At 36.4% G+C, this 24,951-nt stretch overlaps 1 protein-coding gene across 35 annotated transcripts in view; it reads left to right on the top strand.

Moving 5' to 3' along the window:
- TCF4 (transcription factor 4) overlaps window positions 1-24,951 on the top strand; it is a 412,803-nt gene that overhangs the window by 101,416 nt on the left and 286,436 nt on the right. For 2 of the 35 annotated variants that reach the window (XM_057300421.2, XM_057300420.2), the window contains exon 1: window positions 24,476-24,670. The exons of the other annotated variants lie outside the window; for them this stretch is intronic. In XM_057300421.2, the coding sequence (XP_057156404.1) occupies window positions 24,652-24,670 (19 nt within the window). In that variant the 5' untranslated portion in view covers window positions 24,476-24,651. Of the gene's footprint in view, window positions 1-24,475; window positions 24,671-24,951 lie in introns of those variants that run through there. 35 annotated transcript variants of the gene reach the window in all.

The raw sequence follows: 24,951 nt of genomic DNA, 5'->3' as shown, positions 1-24,951 counted from the left end.
ATAGGCTGAGTCCGCTGCTAAGAGTTTGCTAACTCATGACTTTAATACACCAGTAGAGATCACACTGGAGTTAAAACAAAGAGAGCACGAACCCTGAAATGATTTAAGACTGTTCTTAGCTGACTACTGGAACACAGTGTCTCACGTGGTGTTATTGGTAACCTTAATGCAGATTATAATTCTGTAGTTTAACCAGGATGTGTTTGGCTATGGTAAAGTGCCTTTATAAGGAATTGTGAAAGGGCACAAGGAATGGAAACAGAACCTCAGTTTTCTCAATGTAAATGATGATGACAAGAATTCCCTGTGCACATTTGTTGTTGTGAGAAAGGGTGAGATAGAATAGATTGGACACATAGTAGGCGCTCACTGTTAGTTTTTCTCATTCATTCATTACTGTGTCATTCTATTGGCATGCTCACAGTCATGTAGTGGAATATGAAGTTACATCGTGATATTTTTCATTCATTCACCATTGTGTCATTCTGTTGACATGTTCACAGGCATGTAGTGGAATATAAAGTTACATCATGATATTTTAAAAGCTACCGATGTGGTAGATTTCACAGTCTTGAAAAGGGGTTTTTTTTAAGCTGAATTTTCAGTTTCACTTGAGAAGAGTCCTGATTTGCTTGTACAAAGAGCAGTAGGGTTGCAGAGAAGGAAAGAAGGCAACTCTTTTAAGTCCCAGCCGCTACTCTGCTGTGTCTTATTCTCTAAAACAGTGAAGAAGTCTGGGTGGACATTCTAGTGGTCAGAAGCCTAAGCTTTGTCTTTTGATGAGTGCAGACAGGGGAGGGAGCAACTGACGAGGGAGTAGAGGGGCTTGGAGCCCCTTCCCAAGTCTACCATCCCTCAGTTATGTGTCTCTTCCTCAGTAAAGCACCCCCAGTGCCCTTATTTGCTGTATTTTTCTTCATGGAACTTACTGTCTATGGGACCTATATGTGCATTCATTTATGGTGTGTCTCTGCATTGCTTTCCCTTTCACTACCCATGTAAGTTCCATGAAGGCCCAGTCTTAAGCATTACAGGTTGAGCGTCCCTAATCTGAAATGCTCCAAATTCCAAAACCTTTGAACACTGACATGAGATAGTGACACCTTTGCTTTTTCTGTTGTTCCAAAGTACGCAAACTGTTTTATGCACAAAATTATCAAAAATATTTTGTAAAATTACCTTTAGCCCATGTGTGTAAGGTATACATGAAGCTGCATATGAAACATAAATACATTTCATGTTGAAACTTGGTTCTCACCCCAAAGTTGCCTCATGTATATGCAAATATTCAAAAATCCCAAAAAATTAGACATCCCAAACACTTCTGATCCTAAGCCTTTGAGATAAGGGATACTTAACCTGTACTGCGTCCTCAGTGCCTGGCACAGGGTGGATGCTCAGTAAGTATTTTCTTAAAAGAAAGAACAAGGGAAAGGTAGATGAGACGATGAGAAGTGGAGGTACAGGGAAGAAGAACACAGAAACATGGTGATGAAAAGAACAGTCTGATACCTTATTTGGGCCCCAGAAAATGATTGGTACTGAAGGGATTTTATTAGTGGTCATTTAAGAAACTTGTGTTGTACTGTTTTTGTGTATTGGAAGGAGGCTAGACATTGTTACATGGAAATTCACAGTTACATTTTCACTAAATGTTTCATTGTGAAAAACGTCAAGAAAGGTTGGAGAAGGTCTAGGAAAACTTATCTTTGAAGATACTGTCTTATGAATTTCCAGCTCAGACTTGCAGCTTTTGGGAGCTGAGGCTATGAGGTGATCTTGAGAGCAGCTGAGGAGGCTCTAATGGGTTCCAGCTGTGTGCCCAGAGAACCCACCCTCTCAGGATAACATTAACCAGGTAGACCCTGCCCTGACTGGCTTCCTCTGGGCTTTATGGGTCCCCATGGTCTGTTGCATTGATCTTGCATTTTCAGGTTTTATAGCAATTCTAAACATGTGAGGGTACATATTTGCTCTTTGATGTGCCCTTTGATAGAAGCCAGAGTGCTTTACCTGAGCCTGCCTGTAATAATGGGGGAAGGTGGGTTGCATGCCCTGCAGCCATACGCTCCCTGGGAGGCTGGTTTTATTGCGGTTGTTGATTGGCAGACTTTAATCAGGGGTGTTTCTTGTTTTATTTTTGAACATGAAGTATATTAAGGATAGTTAAACATGTAGTCCTGCTGGTGTTTTGTTTTGTTTTGAACCACATTTTGTTCCATTGTGCCACTTGATAGAAAGGAGGGCAGAATGGAAACATATGGGGAGCAGAAATAGTAACACTTATGTCATATAACTACACTGTGTTGGTGATTTTTTGTTTTTTTCCATGTTTTATAATACCTTTATGTACATCCCTATTAAGAAGGCAGCTATTGTGTCTCCATTTCACAGAGAGGTAAGTTAAGGAATGTGGAATTTGGAAGCATGCTTGCTGGTTAGTGTGGATGGAACCTAAATTAGAATTCAAAGCTCTTATTACTAGATAGAAGACCAATCCCAGGCAGTCATGGCATTTCTGTGAACTCTTTCGAAGAGTAAAGGGACAGGAATTGCCTTTTCAGAGTAGAACTCAGTGCATATCAGTGGAATTATAGAACTTTAGGGTTAGAAGGGCCTTTGATGGGACCATCCTTTAAGCCAGAACTGCCTCTTGAAGTTTGCAGTATGCAGGACCTGGCTATGCTTAAACAGCTCCATTGTTTATATTCCAAATCTATGAAACTAGTGAGAGAATAGGACACATCTTTATATGCTTAGGTTTGACAGTACTTATCAGAAGTGGTCATATTACGGTTTTCTATCTTCCTTTGGTGGCTTTTCAGCTTTCCTTGGTACCAGCCTTCCAAAAGAAATTAGCTCCCTTCTGCCCTCACTTTAATTTGGAAGAGATTGGTTTGGAAGAGCCACCACGGGCCCACTAGACAGCTCCTTAGAAGTTGCTGTGACTTGGCAGATGGCACCTGAGGTTTAAGGATTGGGGATCTAGCCGTGGCGTGTTGATGATGATGATGAGGATGGCAATGACTATTAACTCCTTAATCCATATTTAATCATATCACCAGAACTGATGGTTGTTCATTGAAGATTCACTTCATGAAGTACAAGCTAGGTGATTCCTTTTTGAAAATAACACTGTGGGCCTAAGATATATGGACCTTATGTGGCTTAAAATGACCCACTTCTCTGTGCTTACTCCTAATTACCTTCTTATTTCTTTGAATTTAGTAATGGGAGTAAATCCGACTTTAAAGCCATTTGTGGCAGCAAACCCTAACTATTCAATGAAATACAAATTTGGTACATTTGCATCCTATGCAAGTTTTATATTTTTGACAGCTATTTTTGTATTTAAGCAAGAAGCCAAAATAAAAATTTCTAAACAGATATGCCAGATTATATTCACCATGTTTGAGTATAGTATTGATTGGTCATGGCTGATGTTTATCAGACTAAGCAAAGTGTGTCTGTATTAGTTGTCTCAAGAGGGTCTTTATTCTTAAATGCTTATGAATTCCATAATAAGTCTTGGAAAGTGGAACATACCCAAGCACAATTTATAACTTTTCTAGGCTTTATTGGTATTCTGAGCCATCCAGTGAGGACTGGAGTCATTCACATGATAGAATAACACAGATACCATTTATTAATCTGCTGCCAATATTGATCACATTTAGCAAATTGCTGAATATTAGCAGTGAAATACTATTCCTCTACAAAATAGTAGTAGCCATAGTAGTAGCAAAATTATCCTCATGTGTCCATGCATGATTTATATGTATGTGTGTGTTTATATATATACAGTGTATACATCCATATCTCTGTATTTCTATTTTGCTATCTTTGTTGGGATTTATAAAGTAACTTTTAATTATTTTCCTTCCCCCATTCTCTACTTAGCGATTCTTTCTTTATACCAATCATCGTGGTAAACACTGGGAATATAAAGATTAATAAGTCACAGTACCTATCCTTAGAGCTGGAAGCAAATACTTATTATCCAGCATAATGAGTGTTACGAGAGATGGTATAGAAAATGCTCTGGTAGGCCGGGTGTGGTGGCTCATGACTGTAATCCCAGCAGTTTGGGAGGCTGAGGCAGGTGGATCACTTGAGGTCAGGAGTTGGAGACCAGCCTCGCCAACATGGTGAAACCCCATCTCTACTAAAAATACAAAAAAATTAGCTGGGTGTGGTGGTGGGCACCTGTACTCCCAGCTACTCTAGAGGCTGAGGCAGGAGAATCGCTTGAACCCGGGAGGCGGAAGTTGCACTGAGCCGAGATTGCACCACTGCACTCCCGCCTGGATGACAGAACAAGACTCCGTCTCAATTAAAAAAAAAAAATGCAAAAAGAAAATGCTCTGGTATCCCAGAAAATGCCTACTCTGTTTCAGGAATGCAATTCAGAAAGGTGTACTGGAGTGTCATTTGCAGTCTAGTGGTAGTTTCATAGAATGTCTGTTTCAAGAGGACCCTTCTCTATAGATCTGTAGTTTTTATTAGTTATAATTTCTTCACACTTCTGTCAGAAATGTTTGCTGTTAATTTTGAACACTGTTTTTCATGTGAATATATTTTTTAAGTGGATATCTTTTTCATTTTGTTTTTTTCCTCCTGGCTTTTAAATATATATTTAAAATATTTTTATCCATATCTAATTTTTGCAACTTTCAAAAAAACTTTCTAAGCAGTCACCTCCTGACCCTCTTTTTCCCCCTTAGCTGTTTCCCCCCCTTTCAGGGCCACCTCCCCTCCTTCAGAGCCCCCGCATAATGCTATTCCTTTACCGTCCAGCCATCTGCCTGTTTTAGCCTCTTCTTCACTCTCTCTGTTTCTTCTATATAGATTTCCCCATATGTCTGCTTCTTCCTTTATCCACAAGTCCAGACACTCCTCCATAGCTTTCTTACCACCCCATCCTGGTGTCCCGTCTGTTCATAAATAACTCTTTCATCCGCCTTGAATCCCAACCCCCTACTCTTTCTAAAAAGAGTGTGCAAATAAACCTAAAGTGCACGGAGCCAAGATGCATAGCATAGTTTTGATTCAGAATAGACTTTCTCCTTCCAATCACCTGTTTTAGTCCCCATTTTTTGTTGCTTGGCTTCTTTGTACAGATCCACAATTGCCATTCAATTTTTGTATGAAAGTGGATGCAAAGTTATTTAATGTCTTCATGACAAAGTTTTTGCCTCTTACTGGCAGGTTATTTTGCCCTAATCAGTTACACAGTCTTGTGCAGCCTAGTGGTTGCTATTTTGGAGTAGTCAGGTTTGAACCTTTTGTTCTTCAGAAATTAACGTATTATCTCAGAAACAGCAGTCTCTGCTTGCGTGCTTGGCAACACAAAACTGCGTTAGGTCCTTTTCTAAGTCTGAGTTCTAGGACATGTGCCACGAAAGGAGTGTTAACTGAATCACCTGCAGAAATGGCCACAAGGAGGGCTTTGTAATGTTCTAGATATTTAAAATGTTGGTGTCCTCCTCCTAGCATGGTGTGCTAGTGACAGGCTCCTTTCTCCCTGGTCAAGAGTAAACATTGGCAATTTACTTCCCTTTAGAAATGTGTTACTGTAGCCATCGCGGAGTTGCCAGTGTTTTTCCTTCCTAATGTCAGTGATAATTTTACTCACAGATTCCCTGCAGAGATTTTAGCTCAGCAGGAAGTAAATCTAGGTAAGATTGCCTTGAAAACTGATCTAAAACAATAAATGCTAACTGTATCATTCCTTTTTATTTAAAAAAATTGGAGGCATAACTAACTTGATTATTTGTAACTGGTGAGATCTAATAATCGTGGTTAAGACCCCATTCATTCATACATTCTCTCGTTCTCTCTCTCACTGCTTCTTTGCCTATAGAAAAATAAAAGTCGGAGATTGAAATGATTCACACTATATTTTTTAAGGATGAAATATCATAGTAGAAATGAAAGGTAGAACTGTTTACTCATGAGATGCTGAGAAAATCTAAACTGTAGCTTTCCTAGAGTTTAGGAAGCTAAATATTTTATTGGTATCAAAATCAGAAATATCTAAAGAATAAGATATTTAGTTTTAAATGTTTCATACTTTCTAAAAAGAGTTTTTGCTTTGTTTTGTTTTGTTTTTGTTTTTTGAGACGAGTCTGGCTGTTATCACCCGGGCTGAAGTGCAATGGCACGATCTTGGCTCACTGCAACCTCCACCTCCTGGGTTCTAGTAATTCTCCTGCCTCGACCTCCTGAGTAGCTGAGATTACAGGCACCTGCCACCATGCCCGGCTAATTTTTGTATATTTAGTGGAGATGGGGTTTCACCATATTGGCCAGGCTGGTCTTGAAGTACTGACCTCAGGTGACCCACCCACCTTGGCCTCCCGAAGTACTGGGATTATAGGCATGAGCCACTGTGTCCAGCCAAGGTCTTTTGTTGTTGTTGTTGTTGATAGTCAAGAATGAGATTTTACTGAAACAAGGACATCAGAATAAAAAGAAATGTAAAAAATGGGAAAGACACTGAAAATTACAGCAACCCATATTACTCATTCAGATTCTTTTTGGAATTTCAAATAGTCAATAATGAAGAGACATAAATTCCTTGGAGAAACGTAGCTTAGGGTCAGCTTTCCTTTAATGACACTAGTGCTATAGTCACTTATATGTAGTATTTTTGGTGTTGTCCAATTTCTGTGGATTCTGAACATTAGCTGTACACAGATCCAAGTCTGTGGCTTTAGCATATTTTTGCTTTTACATCTTGTCAAAAATATACTGTTAGAATATCTTAGACTCGAGAAGATTTTAGAAATCACTAATAATGTATCAACTGTTATTGGTTATGAATGAACAAAGGTTCAGTTAAAGAGTATTTCCAGGTAAGGCTGTACATATTCACAGTATATTATAGAGACTTCTGGGTTATGCACTGGATATTAATGGTTTGGATTATGGTGATGTTTCTGAATGTGTGAAGGGTGAAGTTCTAGACTTCATTTTTATTAAATGAAATTCATTTTCTTACCCCCACCAAATTACTTACCAAACATTAGATACCTAAGATCTTAAACATAGCCATCCTCTAAATTATTTGTTCTTTAAGTGTCCAGAGAATATCGTGCAGCTTCCAGATCATGGAGAAACCAGTTCTGTGCTCTTGAAGTTGCAGTGGTAGGAGAAATAGCAGTCTTCTATGACAGATTTTTCAACTTTAACCCTCTCACTCTCTGCTAATTAGAATCATACGGTCATACACTTTTGGTTTTTTTGTGTGTAACAAATTTTTTCTAAAGATTCAACAAAAGAGTTTCAAGGTTACCTTCAAGTAGGTACAAATATCTTAGCTCTGGCTTCTTTTTCTCCCAAATTGGCTGTGGACTGTAGGAGCTTAATTAGTTCAGGCTCAGTGCAATTGGTTTGCTCCTAGGGTGTGTCTATACTTAAAACATTTTTTTATAACAGAAAATACGTTTTTGACCACTTTTCATAACTTCCTCTTGTTGTTTACCAGTTTTAATTTTATCTTGGCAATTGAAAATCTTGGGGGAGGCCAATCTAAAAAAAATTCTTGGATTTTCAAGTTGGATATACATCGGTTTCCTAAAAAGAACTCTCTTTTTCAATAACTGATATCTCATTCATTCAGCCTGTATTTATTGAGTGCTTATCATGCACATGGTGTTATGCTTTTTTAATTGCTGGTACCTTGAATATTTAGAGAAAAAATACCTCATGCATTTTGTCTCTGTGTGTTTGACATGTCACCTTGTTGAATCTGCACCAAGAAAATGATGAATTCCAATGATCTATGGTAGTTACAAGGCCTTAGAAGAACCAGGGATGTGAATTTTTGGTCTGCTTCCTCAGTATTTCCTATTCATTGAGAAACGCACTTGTATGCATATAAACAATTCCTTAGTATTTTTCTTTCTGGAGAGGAAACAGTAATGGGTGGATTTTATCACAGGACAAAGACTCTTGCAGATAGCTGTTACAGTCCCTCCCTCTGCTCACCTGATTTAGATGAACCTCTCTTTGACCCACCACGATGGTGGTAAGTCTGCCGTTGCAGTTTTGTAGACATGTATGTGAAGGCGATGTTTGTTATGGGGTCAGTGTTGCCTTAAGGATGCGGGCTAGAGTGAGGGGACCTTTGTGGTGGGCTTTGCAGACTTCTTGGCAGAGGGAAGCACAGATGCGTGAGGTTACTTTTTCACCTATCTCCTCCTTTCTTTATTGTTTACAGGAACACTTGTCTAAGTGGTGCACAGTTTTGCCTTGCTTACGCTTCTAGAGTGAAAAATATTTGTCCAGACTCCCTGGGATAGGTTGGTTCTAACATCTTGGTGGATTGAGCCTGGACCAGGAGGTTTGACTTAGAATTCATGGAGAGAGGTGTCTGTAAATGTATATATACCCCTTTATGTTTGGGAGAAAGCATCTGTGGAGCTTATCTGGGTAGCAAGAGGATTTTGTGACCCAGCAAAGGTTAAGGCACACTGCCTGGAAAAATCAATTAGGATCCAGTTGAGGGTTAGATCTGGCCATAGACTTTGCCTGGTGTTGGTAAATAATCTGAAAGCCTTAAAGCATCTCAGAGTAATGAAAGGGGCCCAAGGGTTCACAGTGCCTTTTCTCAGGATTGCTGCAAGGATTCTGGATTAAAAATCCTTCTGCTGTCTGTGGAACAGAACATTTCCTGGGATCAATCCTTGAGCCTTCCATAGACAAAGAATTTCCCAAAACTAATCTTGCCCCATGTGGCGTCAGAGGTAAAATAAGTGCCAAGCATGAGAAGCCCGAGTAACCTTTACTGGAGTAACCTCTGCTAGATCTCTTGTTATCTATGTACTCTTAGAATGTCTTAGACTCGAGAAGATGTTAGAAATCACCAATAATGTAAGAACTGTTATTGGTTATGAATGAACAAAGGTTCAATTAAAGAGTATTTCCAGATAAGGCTATACATATCCATAGTATATTATAGAGACCTCTGGGTTATGCACTGGATATTAATGGTTTGGATTATGGTGATGTTTCTGAATGTGTGAAGGGTGAAGTTCTAAACCCTTTTTAGATAGGCAAGTGTGATGTGAGCAGTAGAGTGCATTTTTTGTTTATGTTTCCTGAAGTGGGGCACATTTCTCTCCCCTTTGTGGTTCTGTAAATACGTTGTTGAGTCCAGTGGAACTTCAAAGATGGCACATAGCTACTGATGACACACACAAATATTGTAAGTTGATAAGGATGACTGAAATGTTATAAGTGGCTACCTGATGCCTGATGTCAATGCTGGTATCTGTAAAGCACACACACCAAGAATAGAGACTGGCAGCTCAAGGGTGTTGATGGTAATTTTATTGTATCTGCAAGAAAGTGTGTTTCCAGAGAATTATTATCAGTAATAATGACTACCACCTTGTTTTCTTTTGCCTCATTTCTCTTTCTTCTTCCATGAAACTGGGGTAAGCCTTATTGTAGAGAGAAGCCCACATGGATATCCAGCACCTAGGTTCCAGCTGAGGGCAAGGCAGAAATGAACTGAGTTATTCCATTTCTGTGTAAATAGGCGTCATTTGCTACATGTGCAAGTTTTGGGCCAGAGGTGTGGAAATTGGGTTCACTGTTAATGTAACTAGTGATAGCCTTTTTAATCATGTATTTTAATAGGAAGGTAGCACAGTTGAGGGACCTCTTTTGCCTCTTGTGCCTAAGACAGCTGGGTTTGAAACTCAGTTTTTAATGAATTATTTAACTTTACTGTGTCTCATTTTCAAATCTATAAAATGGGGTTAATTGTATTTTGCAGGATTGTACTGGAGAAGATGATAGTACATTTCAGATTTCTACCACAAATATGGCCCTCGAATTTACTTTTCTCTACTACTAAGCAACAAAATAAAATTGAGGAAATGGGAGTCTCTCTACCTGATCTTTGATTTAGAGTGTGGTATTTCTTCATTATGGGTAGAAGAGTATTTTTCTTTATAGAGAGTCATTGACCTTCAGGAAAAAAAATCAATCAAAGGTTACATGGAATGAAGAAGCGATGTCATGTAATTGAGATTTTTTTTTTTTTGATTCAAAATGTAAACTCACTTGATTTAGAATTGATTGGAGCATGGCATGTGAAAAAAACGCAGGAGACATTTAAAACTGTACCTAAATCTGATATAGTAGTTAAGAAAGCTAGCTTTATAGGAAATTAAAGGGGGCTGATTAGAGTAAGATAGGAGAGAGAGGGGGAAAGGGGATATGGTGGGTAGCTAGAAGAAAGGCATACACATGCTTAAAAGTAGGAAGCCAGAGATGGAGGAAGACCTAGGATGGGCTTGGAAAACTTCTGAAGCCTTAATGAACTGATCTTGTCACACACAGCTGTTCATTTGAGTTGTGGGCCTCAGAGTATTATTCCTTTTTATCACTGTCTTTTGAAATGCTAATTAGATAATTGACCATTGTTCCCAGTTCTTTGGTTACTTTTTATTCTTAAACTTCTAGAGACTAGGCCTTGAATGGGATACTCAGAGCAGCACACCAGATGGGAAATTATTCTCTGGCCTTCAGTTGCCAAATGACCACCACGGTAGTGCTTGGGATGTATAAAATCCAGCTGAGAGGCAGAACTAGCCTAAGGGGTGGTTAGCATACTTCTTGGGATAGTCCTTCATCAATAGATTTTTATTTTGTAATGATGAAGGGGACTGCCTTTGTATTTTTATACAGATTTATCAGATTTACTTAATCAATAACCGGTCTTCTTGACCATGAAAGGCTCATTTAAAGAAAAGAACACTTGAAGAATATCTGAAAATGATTAGCAAGATACCTTTGGTTTTTCATGAAACACCATTATAAGTCTAATGTTTGAAGAATGTTTTTATTCTACTTCTGACCTAGTTAACTCATAGTTTTTTTTAAAATTGAATTAGATAATGTGTATGAAAGCATCTTGAAGAATATACACTCAGCACAAATGTAAGAGTTGATTAATAAGGTGGTTATTAATGAATACCATATAGTAACAATATATCTGAGTCTTGCAGAAAAACATTCTTGACCAACAGGACATGATCTAGTAGAAGAGCTGCCTGTTCTACATATTTTATAAAGAGAACTAATCATTTTTCTTCTGTATACTCAATCCGATATCAGGAAACCTCATTTAGGTCTATTCACACTGTAGAGGCAGCAAAATAACATGCCTGACCTTTTCTATGTAAATATTAAAAATTATTAAATCTGCATGTTGGAAAGATTGATTTCAGCAATACCTTCTAAATTTTCAGTGAATATTTAAGTGTAAGTTTGCAGATAGTTTCATGAAAATAATTGACTTTTAGTTTTGGTACTAGAACAATTGGAATATTGGTGGTATTTTTCATTTTAAATCTATGTGAACTAAAATTTTCTTATTTGTCTGGCATGAACATCACAGAAAAATCCTTTCCCTTCAAGCTATTTTTTAAAAAAAATTGTAAAGGAGATACTATGTATTGCAGAACATTTAGCAAATAGTGAAAAAATAAAAAGGGAAAGTCAAAAATTCCCTCTTATTAGTTCAGTACTGTAACAGTCGATTGTATTGCCTGGGCTATTTTTTTAAAAAAATTGTAAAAGAGATACTATGTATTGCAGAACATTTAGCAAATAGTGAAAAAATAAAAAGGGAAAGTCAAAAATTCCCTCTTATTAGTTAAGTACTGTAACAGTTGATTGTATTGCCTGGTGGTAGTCTTTATATCTGTACACATATACATACAATTTAAAATATGTATGCAATTTTAGATTATTTAAATAAATTCATACTTATTGTTATATATTTTTCTTTTTCTTTTTTTGTATTTGCATTTTTAAAAAACTGATAAGACCTGCCAGGGTTATGTGTGCTGTAGTGTTTCCTGAATTTATTTAACTACTATGGTTTTTCTGTTTTCTAATTTATTAATTCATTAAACATTTGTTATTCCTTTGTTTTCTTGGGTCAGTTTTATAGAAGTCATTTTCCTTAAATTGACTGTTGAGTTAAATTATTTCACTCTTATGTTCCAGATCATGAATTTGTATTGTGTAAAAATTTGGCTGCATTCCATAAGTTTTGTTGATAACGTAATATTCTCTGTGTTACTAGTTTCTGAAGTTATTTTGGCAGTTTTTTCCTTTTAATACAATAGCTAACTTGAACTCTCATTTAAATTTCAAAGAGATTATCAAGTTTAGCTTTTAAAATTTTCATAACTGTTTTCTAGTTTTATTAAAGTGTGGCCAGTAAAGAAACAGTGTATTTTCTGTGTCTTAAAATTTCTTATACTCTTTGTGTCCCAATAAATGATATTTTAGGAATTTCTCAGTATTTCAGATGAGATTTATTTTTATATTTGTAATAGTTGGAAATGTGGCTTATTTTCTGTAGTGTACATTTTAATTTGCTTTTCAGTTTTTAAAGTTTTTTCTTAACTAGATCTCTTTTGAACCTAGAAAGATGTGTTAAACACTCCCACAAAATAATACATGTTTCTCATGCATAAGCGATTCATGATGACTGTGTGTTTATGGTAGATATTTTCATCTTTGATCTTCAGTACTCCCTCTTTTATTATTATCTCTTTTTTTCCATGTATTATTCTAAGAGAACTTTTCAAGTTTGTCATCTACATCACTGACAATTTTTCTACAATTTTATGCAAATTTTAATTTTGTTAATGCATTTTTAGTTTTCTTACAATATTTCCTATTACATCCATCTGCTTTTACATCTCTTCACAAATCTTTTGTGTTGACACCTATTTTATAGAAATATTCTATTTTATATAACTGTCAAATGTGATGTTTTCTAGACTCCACTTGTATTTTTTATAGGGTGAAAATGTTTTTCAAAGTATAATTTCCCTCTGAATTATGAGTACATATTTCCCTATATTTTATTGTGCAGATTTTTTTCTCACTACACAGTTTTTAACATGTTGAACTTTAGGACGCTGCAAATCTGCCTTTCTTAATATATTCTGTGATGTTGAGGCTAACTGCATATATTTTGTAAAGAGGTATGCTGGTCTCCATGTCAGCCTCTACCAATAGGAGGCGCTGGAGGGAGAGTAGAAGGCTAGAGGAGGAAGAACTTGGCCTTTCCTGTTCTTGTTATCATCACTCTGGTAACATCAGTCTTTTCCAGTTTTTAGTTTTGTCTACATTCCTAAAATTAACCTCCTTGGAGATAACAGCCCCAGTCTGCTGGTGTCTCTTCCTCATCACGTCTCTCTGAGCTTACAGGCTCTGGAAACCCAACCGCTTCCCTGTTTCCCCAGCCGTGGGGATGGTAGCTGTTTCCATCCGACTGTTCATGGGTGCTTCTTCTCAAGTCTAAAGCCAGAGGACTGTAAATGTATGTTGTTTAAGCCACACATCCAACCATACTGGTTCAGGAAGGCAGCGGTCTTCCAGTAGTCAGCTTTCTAAAAACTCCCTTTAAAAATGAGACTTTAGAAAGAGGATGACAAATCCTGAGGACTCATGTCTTAAGCAAATTTTCTGTCTAGATATTTATTATAAACCTAATTGCATCTGATAAGTGCTGTGTATGTCATACTCTATCAAAGGTAAAAGGGTTATTAAAGTAACCTGCACTTTTTAGAGCAATGGTGGATAGCCTTGCAGAAGGCACATGGCCTTTATCAGTCAACTCACTGTGGGGAAGCTGGAGAAATAAAGTTCAGGTGAGAGTAAGCCGACAGTTCTGGTGTGATTTTCTTGGGAGGATAACGTATAATGTAGGTAGCAAACACATGGGAGAAAGAAGGTTTTGCATTATGAGATTTGACTTAATGTGTACAGTTTGCTTTTGGTGTTGTAAAGCAGTAAAGAGGCTTATTGACATCTCTATTGAAGGTCATTGCAGTGCATGAAATGTAAATCAAAGTGTTATTCTTTATTAGAAGCTAGAAGATAACATTTACATAACATGCTTTTAAGGTAATGAGTTAAGTTCACTATTTTTTATTACTATAACTGTTTGAAGAAAGTTATTTTCATGCTAAAAATACTCCTACTTGAATCCGATTTGTCATAATTTTTGCATGATGTATAATCTATTGTTAGGAAACGATAATTCCATTTATTTTTGTTTCTGGGGGAAAATTGTTAGACAGCTGTTTCAGTCTTTCCAAATAAACTCGCTTCCAGAATTCCTAGTAAGTAGCAATGCTGGTTGATAGGAATGTCACCATTTTTCTGACCCCCCTCAGCCTTATCACAAAGACATAGTGCAGAAGCCATATAAGAAATTTGAGAAAAGGAAAAGATACCAAGGCCTAGGTATTTCACAAACTGGATAATTAGACTCTGAATTGCGACGAATAGGCTGAAAGAAAAAAATGTCACAAGCCTATAGTGGCTTAAGGAACACTGATTTCACAGTGAAATCTTTCTACATAAATTTTATGGTTAACTGGTAATAGGTATAAAACTGTGGAGCAATGTCAGACAATTATGTTATGATTCCTGCCTAATGAATGGCAGGCTTTCCCTTGGTATTTTCTCCTTAACCTGCCCATTGCCCTTTCTGTATGATCACATTTTCTTTAACCAGTTCTTTGCTCATAAATAAAGCCGTGTGTTCCCATTCAAAAGTTGCATCTTCATTTATAAATTCACAGAATATGTTTTTCAGGGAAAAATGTAACTCAATCAGCTTTGCATGGTTTACATAATGTGATAGTCTCATATTTACTATGTGGTTAACAAGAAATAACTGTTACCAACAAAAATCAGAGAATTTAAAAACAACGAACATTTTGCTTGGGAGCCTATGTATATCTCTATATAAATACATATAGACATCTATAAACATCATCGATCCTTCCCATGTGCACATGCCATATATATGTGGATGTGGGATGATACTTGTTTTTATATATACATATCTATATTTATATAGCTGAAGAAGTGAAACATATTGCTTTTTATTTAAGTGACTCAATGCGTTTATAGACAAGCTTTATTTTACAGTACTTTATCAATGCCGAGATGATAAGATACTGCTTTGATTTGGTCTTCTAAAGGTCAAAATTTGAAAGAATAAATTGATTCCTAGAGACATTCTTATGCTATCATTGGCCTTATATTGAACAGAGAATTTCTAGGAAAATTATTATTCCTCAATGGAAATAAAAATTCATTTTAGGTAGCTTAATCAATTTGAATTATTCATTTATGGCATTGCTTTCAATTGTTGATGAGTGTATTTGTGCATTGGGTGTGGGGAGGTCTTCAGGGGATGGGAAGGTGGAGGGATGAGAAGATTCTTATAGCACTAAACTGAATTTTCAATTCCCTGGTAAAGTGTGAAGAAAGAAGTGAAGCGCTTCATTTTCTTCTTTTTAGAATCATTTAGCAACCACAGTTCGTACTTTATATTTTTTATGGAGTACTTTCAACAACTTGCTTTTGCAGTTGGGAAATGACACTTACCTGGATTTTCTTGGGTTCTTTATTGATGACATCAATGAAGACTACTGCTAATGAACCATAGATGAAGTTACACATATGCTAAGCAGGGAAATGCAGGAAGAATGTGAAGGTCCTAGAGTATCTCAATTCAGCATGTAAGTGAGTTGTGTGCACAGTAGCACAGTTCTGTCTTATGGCTGGTCAGTGCTCCATATTACGAATTTACATAGGCTTTATTTTAGGCTCTGAAATAATTATTTTTATTATATTTCTCAAATTTGCCAAAGTATCTCTGAGAGAGATTCAGATCCCATCTGTTTGACAGCTGAGGAAATGGGGACAGTTGGTACAATGGTTTCTCAACATTAGAACACATCTTTTTTTTTTTTTTTTTGAGACGGGGTCTCACTCTGTTGCCCATGCTGAAGTGCAGTGGTACCATCAGGGCACACTGCAGCCTTGACCTGCCTGGCTTAAGCAATCCTCCTACCTCAGCCTCCTGAGTAGCTGGGAATACAGGTGTGGGCCACCATGCATGGCTAATTTTTGTATTTTTTTGTAGAGACACGGTTTCACAATGTTGCCCAGGCTGGTCTCGAACTCCCAGGCTCAAGTGATCTGCATGCCTTGGGCCTCCCAAAGTTTTGGGATTAAGGCATGAGCCAGCACGCCTGGCCAGAACATGTCTTAACTTTTTAAGATTCATGATCCTGTTGGGAGTCTTATGTTGTTGCTAATGTTGCTTATGTAATTTACTTTCATAATGTCCTGTTTCCACCTATTTTTCCCTCTTTGTGCTGAAGATTATTGAAGAACATTGACTAGTGACATTCAGATAATAGTCTGGTGAGTTTGGGTTGAATGTTCTTTTTTGTGTGGCATGCTTGGATATGTGTAAATATGTAAGAATATAGGGAACTAAATCTTACTTTTCAAGATGCTATCGTGACACCTCTGCTTGTTAAAATGTTGGATAATTGTGAGAAAACACACAAAAAAATACAAGGACCCCGTCACACTTCTTTATTCTCTTTCAGATTTTATACACTTAAACAGATTTACAGCAAAAAATCCTCCAATGACTTTTTAAAAACACTGTTATGTTACTGATAAACTTTGATTTTTGTCTGTGTCCCTTCATATATATTCACACAATTTTCATATTTCTGGGTTATTCATCGTTGCCTCATATGTGTTATCTCACGGTTAAAAAATTTTTGTTGAATGATCAAAAGCAATTAAAACATTCTTATTCAGTGCTTACATACTTTTGTGTTCTTTTTCTGTGTCATTTTTTCATATACAGAATATGTTTTCCAATAGTTTACATTCTGAATTTTTTAATGACCAGTGTTAAACTGTTAGACTTACCATCATTTACTTAAGTCTCTCCTACATATTTGGTGATTTTGGTTATTTCTGTATCTTTGCACACATTTTTTCATTTTTGTTTCTATTTTCTAATATGCAGTTTTTATAGCTTCTTGATAGAGTCTTTGAAATTTTGTTTCTGTGAAATTGTGTAGTTTCATAGAACTAAATTTGCTCTACTTAACTGTACCTGATGAATTCATATTACTGTAAATATTTAAACATTTTATATAACAGACAGCAAATCATCATATTGCTGGGAATGTAAGGAAGATAAACTCCATGCATTCTAGAAGTCATTAGAGATTTTGCATATAAAGACCACAGCTAGTTTCAAGATCTAAATCTTGAAGCAGGCATTCAAGGTGTTTCAATAAGTACTTAACGGTGGGCCATTAATTCATGTAATCATTTAGGATAAATGATGGGCAGAAAAGTTACTGTGCAAAAAGTATTATTTGGAGAATAATGGATATATGAAAACTTACATAAATGATTATTTATTGTAATTTTTGTTACTTTCAATTTCTTGGTCATGGCAAAAATTGAAATCCAAGGTCAAACAGAAGAGAGATGGAGAAAGCTCTAACCAGCAAGGGCCTGGACTCTCACACTTCCCTGATTGGAGCTGCTGTGTGTATCTGAGGAGTCACCATTGCTTTATTGCTTATACCTAAACAGAAGTATATGTAGCTTTGCTTGCACTGAGGATGTTTATAAATCCTCTGGGTTTTACATTTGATTTACTTTCTTCCTCAGCCTTCCCATCTCATTTGAAGACACCTTTAGTTTTCCCATTTCTCAGACTTAACCTCTAGGGAATTATTCATATCTCCATTTTCTCTTATATTGTACATTTAAAGTCTTCCTAAATGTTGTTAGCTTATATTTATTATCTGTTGCTGCATAGCAAACATTCCCCAAACTTAGTGATTTAAAACAATAACCATTTTATTGGCACACAAATCTGTATGTAGTTTACCTGCTTGGACTGAGCTCAGCCAGTTGGTTCTCTTGTTGATGTCAATGGTGGTCACTCACTCATGAGGATACAGTCTGATGGCGGGTGGACAGGAGGGCCTGGTTGGTTTAGGGAGCCATCAACTGAATTGGCTCACTTCTGTTTCACGTGGTTTAGGCCTCCAGAGGATAGCTCAGGGTTCTTCACATCGTGGTAGAAAATCACCCAGCCCCACAAAAGAGCAAGATCAAATGAGTAAGCACTTTTTAAGTCTCTGCTTACATCATGCTTGCAGATACTCCATTGGTCAAAGCATGTCATATGGCGTAGTCCAGTATCAGGGTGCTAAGAAACTCCACAAAATCATGGGTGAAGGATGGTGTTATTCATTAGGAGCTCTTATTATAACCGTTTCCCACAAGGTTCTGACTTTTAAGAATTCAACCACTTTTCCTAACCTCTGTTGCTAGGACTTTGTAGCACTCTGGTAATAGTCTGCTAACTGGACTGCCTGCTTTAGCCCTTGACCTTAGTCTGTTTTTTAATGGAGCAGTGATCTTTAAAACATAATTCAGATGTTATTCCTCCTCTTCTCAGAACACTTCACTGACCTTCCACCTTACTTAGTTAAAGCCAAAGACCTTAAAATGGTATGTGGCTTCCCTGGTACCTCTGTGATATCATTTGCTTTCTCTCCCACTCTACCCCAGCCACACTCTTTCTTAGTGTTCTGCAAATGCACCATGCAAGCTCCCACCTCAGGGTCTTCACATTTGTTATCCTTTCTGTTAGGAACACTTGACTCAGGTTCTCCATAGTTGGGTCCTTCATCTCTGTCTTAACTCAAATGTCATATCAGAAAGCCTTCCCTGACCACACTCTTGAAGATTACAGTCATTTCCTCTTCTAATGCTCACCATCGTGTTTCCTACTTAGTTTTTCTCCATCCAGGCCTCCGGATCACTCTCCATCCTGCTCTGTGTCTCAAGAGGCTAACCTTCTACAGTTGCATAATCAGACTGCCTTTCTCTCTTTCTCTCAGTCTTCTGGTTGGGTTCACCTAATGGGAAGCTGTAGCTTTCCCTTCATTTTGCTTATAAACCTTTAAAAAAAAACCCCAAAAAACCAGACAGTATATTATTTTAGATTTAGATAAGACCAAACTAAGATTTAGTGAGCATTTTCCATGAACCAATTTCTGTGCTTTCAGATATGTCATAGAAAAAGTTAAGTGAACTGTCATCCCTGTTTAAGAGTCAGGGATACTGAGGTTGAGGTTAAATGACTTGTTCAAGGTAACAGTTAGAAAATAAACAAACAAGACTTCCAAACTCATGTCCAGTCATCTTTTCCATCTACAGCCCTGTCTCCATAAGTCATCACTGAATGATCGCTGTTACACACACCTGTGGAATTTGTCTTTTATCACATACACACCACCACCACCATTTTCTGGAAACTTCTTTGAAACCCAATCTGACTTTTTAATCAAGTCTATATTTGCTAGTCTCAATAGCTGTTACCTTCATCCTCTTACATCTAAGGGCATGTTCACCAGGAGTCTTTCTCCGGAATCACCAACCTCCTCTTCTCTCCTGACTCTTCAGCATTTTAATATGCTCATTTCTCCTATCTTAAAATTAAAGATGGATTTTTAAATTTAAAGATGAATTTAAATACGCCCACCCCCCTCCAAATTTTGAGACTAACTTTTCTCCTCATTTTGTTCTGTCCTTTTCAAGCCAAGTTTTCTCACACGACATTCTGTATATAATGTGCCATGATCTGGCTTCTTTCCACAATACTCTCTGAAGATTCCACCTCAAAACGTCATCAGTAACATGTCTGATTGGCTTTGACCTTTCTACTGCTTTACCTCTTTGAAGCGTTGGACTTTGGAACACAGCCTTCTTCTATATCTCCTACTCTCTTTCAAAACTCAGCTCATGTCTACCTCTTCATGGGAGTTTTTCTTAACACAGAAGACTGATCTGATTGTCCCTCCAGCTTGTCCTCTTGTATGCTGGGGCATATGCCAGCAATCACAGCTGCTGAGATGCTTAGTCTTCCTGACGGAACTGTAGTTTTTGGAGTGGTCAGGATCATGTCTTCAGAACTTGCACCCCAGCCATGTGTCTGCACGTAGTTCAGTGACCAGAACATAGTCAACACTCAGTACATGCCTGATGAATGAACAAATGAGTCTGACCATACTCAACTTGGTGAGGCCATTTTTTTCCGTGAGTTTTATACTCTGGGTTGTTTTCCTACCTTGGATTCTCTGACTTTTTTCTCTCTCATCTACTTGCCTGACTTTCTTAGGTCTTTTAACTTTGTTTCTCCATCTTTACATTAAGTGTTGGGATACAGGGCTGAACAAGAACAGGTAACTGTCTTATGTCTTTACGTTTATGTGTTTTCCTCTGAAATTAGGCAAGTTTCCTAATCTTGCTGAAGTTATTTTCATCCTTAAGAAAGTAATATTATAGGTCTTTATAGAGTGGGGCAGGATCAAATGAGCATGTTTATTAATTGCTTAGCATTATGCCTGGCACAAATTCAATTACCATTATATGGTAATGATTTTAATAGTAATAAACCATATATTACACATGTATTATTCATAATCAGATGATGTATGCATTATATAAAAATTGTACTATTCTATAAATATTGTAAAAAAAGAGTAAATAATATACATCAATTGCTTTGTGCATCCATATATTTTTACGTGTGCTCCTTTTATTAAATCATATGTTTTTCCTCAGTTTATTGGTTGCTTTTTACTTACCAAAAGCTTCTGTCCAAAAAAACTCGAATGCTGCGGCTGCCCTGAGCAGAGTTCACCTTGGAAGAGGCTTTAATTGTGATGAACCTGTAAGAACCAAGTTTAAGAATTGAGATAATCAGCAGCTGTGTATTTCTTTAAATTTTTGTATTTAATGATTTATTTGAATTAACTGTTACCACGTTTACATCTTCTAGATTAGTTTTTAGGCCTTTACTTTTCCTTGGCTGTGGGTACTGACCAGCATGGTGGTAGGTATGATTGGGGTGTGTGTGTGTGTGTGTGTGTGTGTGCGTGCATGGATAGATGTGCGTGTATGCTCATGGATGTGCATGTGCATGCATGAATGCATAATATTTCAAACACATGCTCAGTGATTGAGTCACTGTCAGGAAGTAAACATGGAGACCATGTTGCTCGATGCCACAATAGTCCTGTTATTGCATTGTCACCACAGGATGCCATTAAAATAGGTATGAAGAATGTCAGTGTTCATTAATTTGGTTCTCTTCAGAGAACATTAGCCATGGGGAAAAGATACAGTAGAAATCTGAGAAGAGATGGAAGATAGGAGAGAAACCTGGCTTTTGAAGAATGATCTTAGATCTTTCAGAAGAGGAATACATATCAAGAGCTTATCTATGTGAAAGAATTTACATGCAAAGCAAATCAAGAACATAGATTTTGCTTATCTTTATAGATTATAGTTTCATCTTAGATGGCAAAGAAAAGCCAGGCTTCTCTATACAAAGGGATTTGCATGTTTATGATAACTCAATTAGCCTTAACAGAGACTACCAGTATATGCTGGCTGTCTGGCCTCAAACTTTAATGCATTTGTATTTTCAAAGAGAACTAAAAGATTTTGGGATTGTAACACAGAGAAAGAAGAGATAGAGAATTATCAAACATTGGGGATCAGCTTTAAAATTATAAAACAAATTATATGTGTTCTGAAAAATTACTTCAGGAATAAGCAGCTTTTTTTTAAATATGAGAAGGCAAAATCGTATCTTGTATGCCATTAAAGGTTATTGCGTTTTCCAAATTTATAGTTGCAAGTGATGGAAATTTTCTTTAACAAACTGAAGGATGCATTTGTAGTCTAAATGTTAGCTTTGAGAGTAGTTAGATATTTATGGAAAAATTATAAGAAGCAATGTGCTTTTAAAAATTTTTTTTCAAAAATAGATATTGGTTAGGAAAACTACACTCTTTCACTATTTGGTAATGCATATTCTGACTCATTCACACAGTCATTGTGGCACCTAAAATGTTGCAAAATTAGACATTTATATGGAGATGGGCTATTGATGTAAAAAAAAAAAGCTGAGGGCTAGGAATGATAAGACATGAGTAGAGGGTTTTAAAAATGAGCTCTTTGTTTTCCACTCTTCATCATGCCTAGATCTCAGAGAGGTTTTGTCCAGTAAGAATAAAGAACCCATGGGAATTATGCAGAAATCACTGTCCAGTAAAAGGAATAGTTTTCCTTCAGTGACCAAGGGTGGGACCTGAAGTCAGCACTAGTCAGTGACACTGTTTTATCGTCTTCATGCCAGGTGAAGATTTGCATAGGTGAAATGCCCACTTATTAGGAGAATTACACCCTTACAGAAATCCAAAAGATGGTGCCCCTTTATCTTCTATCAGGGGATTTCATCTAATACTAGAAGGAGCAGTAAGATACCATGAGTTTGTTACTAGTTATTCACTGGCCTGATCCTGAAGGTCATTGCCTTTCTTCAGTGTTATTTGCTCAGTATCCTGCCTGCTACCCTTAAGCACTTACTTTGCCTACTGAAATCTTACTAGCTATTCATTCAGAAGTACCAGTATTTCTTTCAAGGTTGATCTTATGATGCTACTGTATTTTTTCTTGCCTTTTAATTATTTTTTTAACTTTTTATTTTGAAAAATTTTTAAACACATGCAATGTATACACAGTAGTAGAATAATCTTCTGTGTCACCTTCATACAGTTTCAATATTTACCAGCATTCTGCCTTCTTGGCTCATCTATATATACCACTCCCACTCGATTTTGATAAATTCTTAATAATAGACTATGAGATCCTTGAAGTTTGAAACTATAATATAAATATCTGTCTATAGACACCATACACATATATATACAGGTGTATATGCACATACACACATATATGCGTAGACACACACACCTACCCCTTTATTTTATTTTTTATTAAAATGTAACGTATCCTCATTGTGGAGATAGCCAATGTTAATATTTTGATTACTGTGTAGATTCTATCTTCCATTGGTTTTTAAAAACATAACATGAAATTTGTTTATTGCTTTTAAACTTCATATTTTACCATGAATATTTTCCAATGTCCTTGAATGTTTTGAAAGTGTGATTTTTAAAGGCAGCGTAATATTCCATCACATGGATCTTCCATAATTTATTTTAAGAGTTTGCAACTGTTGACCACATCTTAAACTCCTTGCACATAAACACTTGTCTGCATTTGCAAGGATGTTATTAGGATAGTTTCCTAGGGAATTATTAGGTGAAAGGCTCTTTATGTATCTTGCCAAGTTGCTATCTAGGAAGGCTGTGCCAATTTGTATTATTTTTATCTTATTAACGTGGTAGTCGACATAGTATCTGGTTGTGTTCTTTTAGAAATTGGCATTTTCTGGATTAATGACACTGAACGTTTTTCATGTTCATGATTCTTATTACATGTGTAAAATAAGGTGTTATCTGGAATTGTAGTGAATGGTACATGCCATTTAGTTTAGCTCCAAATCTAGTGCTTTGCAGCAATGATTAATTATTTTTAGTATTTCACAAATCAGTTTTTGCTGTCTTTGGACCAGAATGTCTGCCTAAGTGCAAGTTACATTAGTTAAGAGTTGGTCTTATTTTACTTTTTGAGTGTTATTTTAAAAAATTGTCACTCTGTATAATTTTCTCCCTTTATGTCATGTAACTTTATTGAGAAATGCAATTCAATCAGGAATAATTTAGTTTAGGTAAAACTTCTTTGTCCAAGAAATATACTGTCAGGTCCAAATACATTTTAAGTTTTGAAAAAAATATTTATTTAGATAAAAATTTGTAATCACTCAGGGTATTTGACTGGATTTGAAGCATAATTTACTTCCGCAATGAATTTAGAACTCTGTTGTTAAAGTACTTGGTACAATTTGTATATCCAGTAAAATAAAAGTTGCCATTTTTGCAAGTCAGCGTTTTAATGCTGATTTGGTACTTTTGCTATGTGAAATTCCCCATACTCCAGTATAGGAACTGAATGAAAACATATACCTTATTAAAATAGTAGAGGTAAGTATTTTCAGCTTCCTAAACAGCAGAGAATGCTTTTTTTTTTTTTTTTTTTTTTTTTTTAACTTTTGGAATTACTCTATTACCTACATCTAAGTCGCAAATCCAAAAATAAAACTAGGATTTTATTAACATTTTCTGCCCTTCATTGCTTCCGGTTATACTTTGCTGAACTGTGTTCGAGTATGTTGAAAAATAATTCCGTGTATTGTGTGTTGAAAATGATATTAAAAGTATATGTGTTATGTGGAAGAAACAATCAAAACAGACCTACTCAGACATCAACAGGATATTATTACCCCAAAGAAATGACGACAGTTTGCCAGCTTGATGCGTAAAGGAAGGAAATTTACAAACATCTCCAAGAGAGGCATGTTGAACGGTTGAAGGAAATGAGGCACGTCCTGCTTTTATTGTGCTTATTGCAGTGGGATTCCCAGAAGACTGAACAAGGCTGTCCTGAGACCTCTGTTTGGCAGAGATCTTGTTGATTCATATTTTATTTTTGTTTCAGAAAAGGTCTGCTATTGTTCAAATTTCTAATGTAGCTCATAAACACACAGCCAGTATCATTTCCCCTTCTACTGACTGATATATACAAATAAATTAAAATCTACGGTCATCATTAGCTCATGTTCTGTTTCCATGGAGCACAGGAGAGTAACAAGGAAGGCCCCTTAAAAGAAAGGCCTTTTAAAGTGGAGGTCTCAGTTCACAAACTTTAAAAGTTTACGAAGTAGTATTTTAGAATTTTAATCACCAGATATATTGGGGGAATTTATTACTTCCTATTCATATGGAAGAGGACAGCAGAGGTAAATATTTATGTAACTTGTATTTTAAAAGCTTAGTCTTGATTAAAATGTTTGATCTATCGACTTCTGAATCCTTAGAAGTTTGAATTGCTGGACATATTTGACTGGGGTTTTTACAAAGGCTTCTAGGTTGAAATGCGTGGTTCAGGATTTTGGTTTCAAATTTCTGTCAAGTTGGACACATATAAATGAGAAAGTAATGTGGAATATTATAAACATTTCTGCTTTTTTAAGCTCTAACTTTTTTTTGCTATCTCTATCAAAATGCCTGAAAATGTCAT

The sequence above is a fragment of the Pan paniscus genome, chromosome 17, assembly GCF_029289425.2.
Source record: "Pan paniscus chromosome 17, NHGRI_mPanPan1-v2.0_pri, whole genome shotgun sequence".
Lineage (NCBI taxonomy): Eukaryota > Metazoa > Chordata > Mammalia > Primates > Hominidae > Pan > Pan paniscus.
Note: the sequence above shows the minus strand (reverse complement) of the source record. Positions and strands in the feature narration are given on the sequence as shown.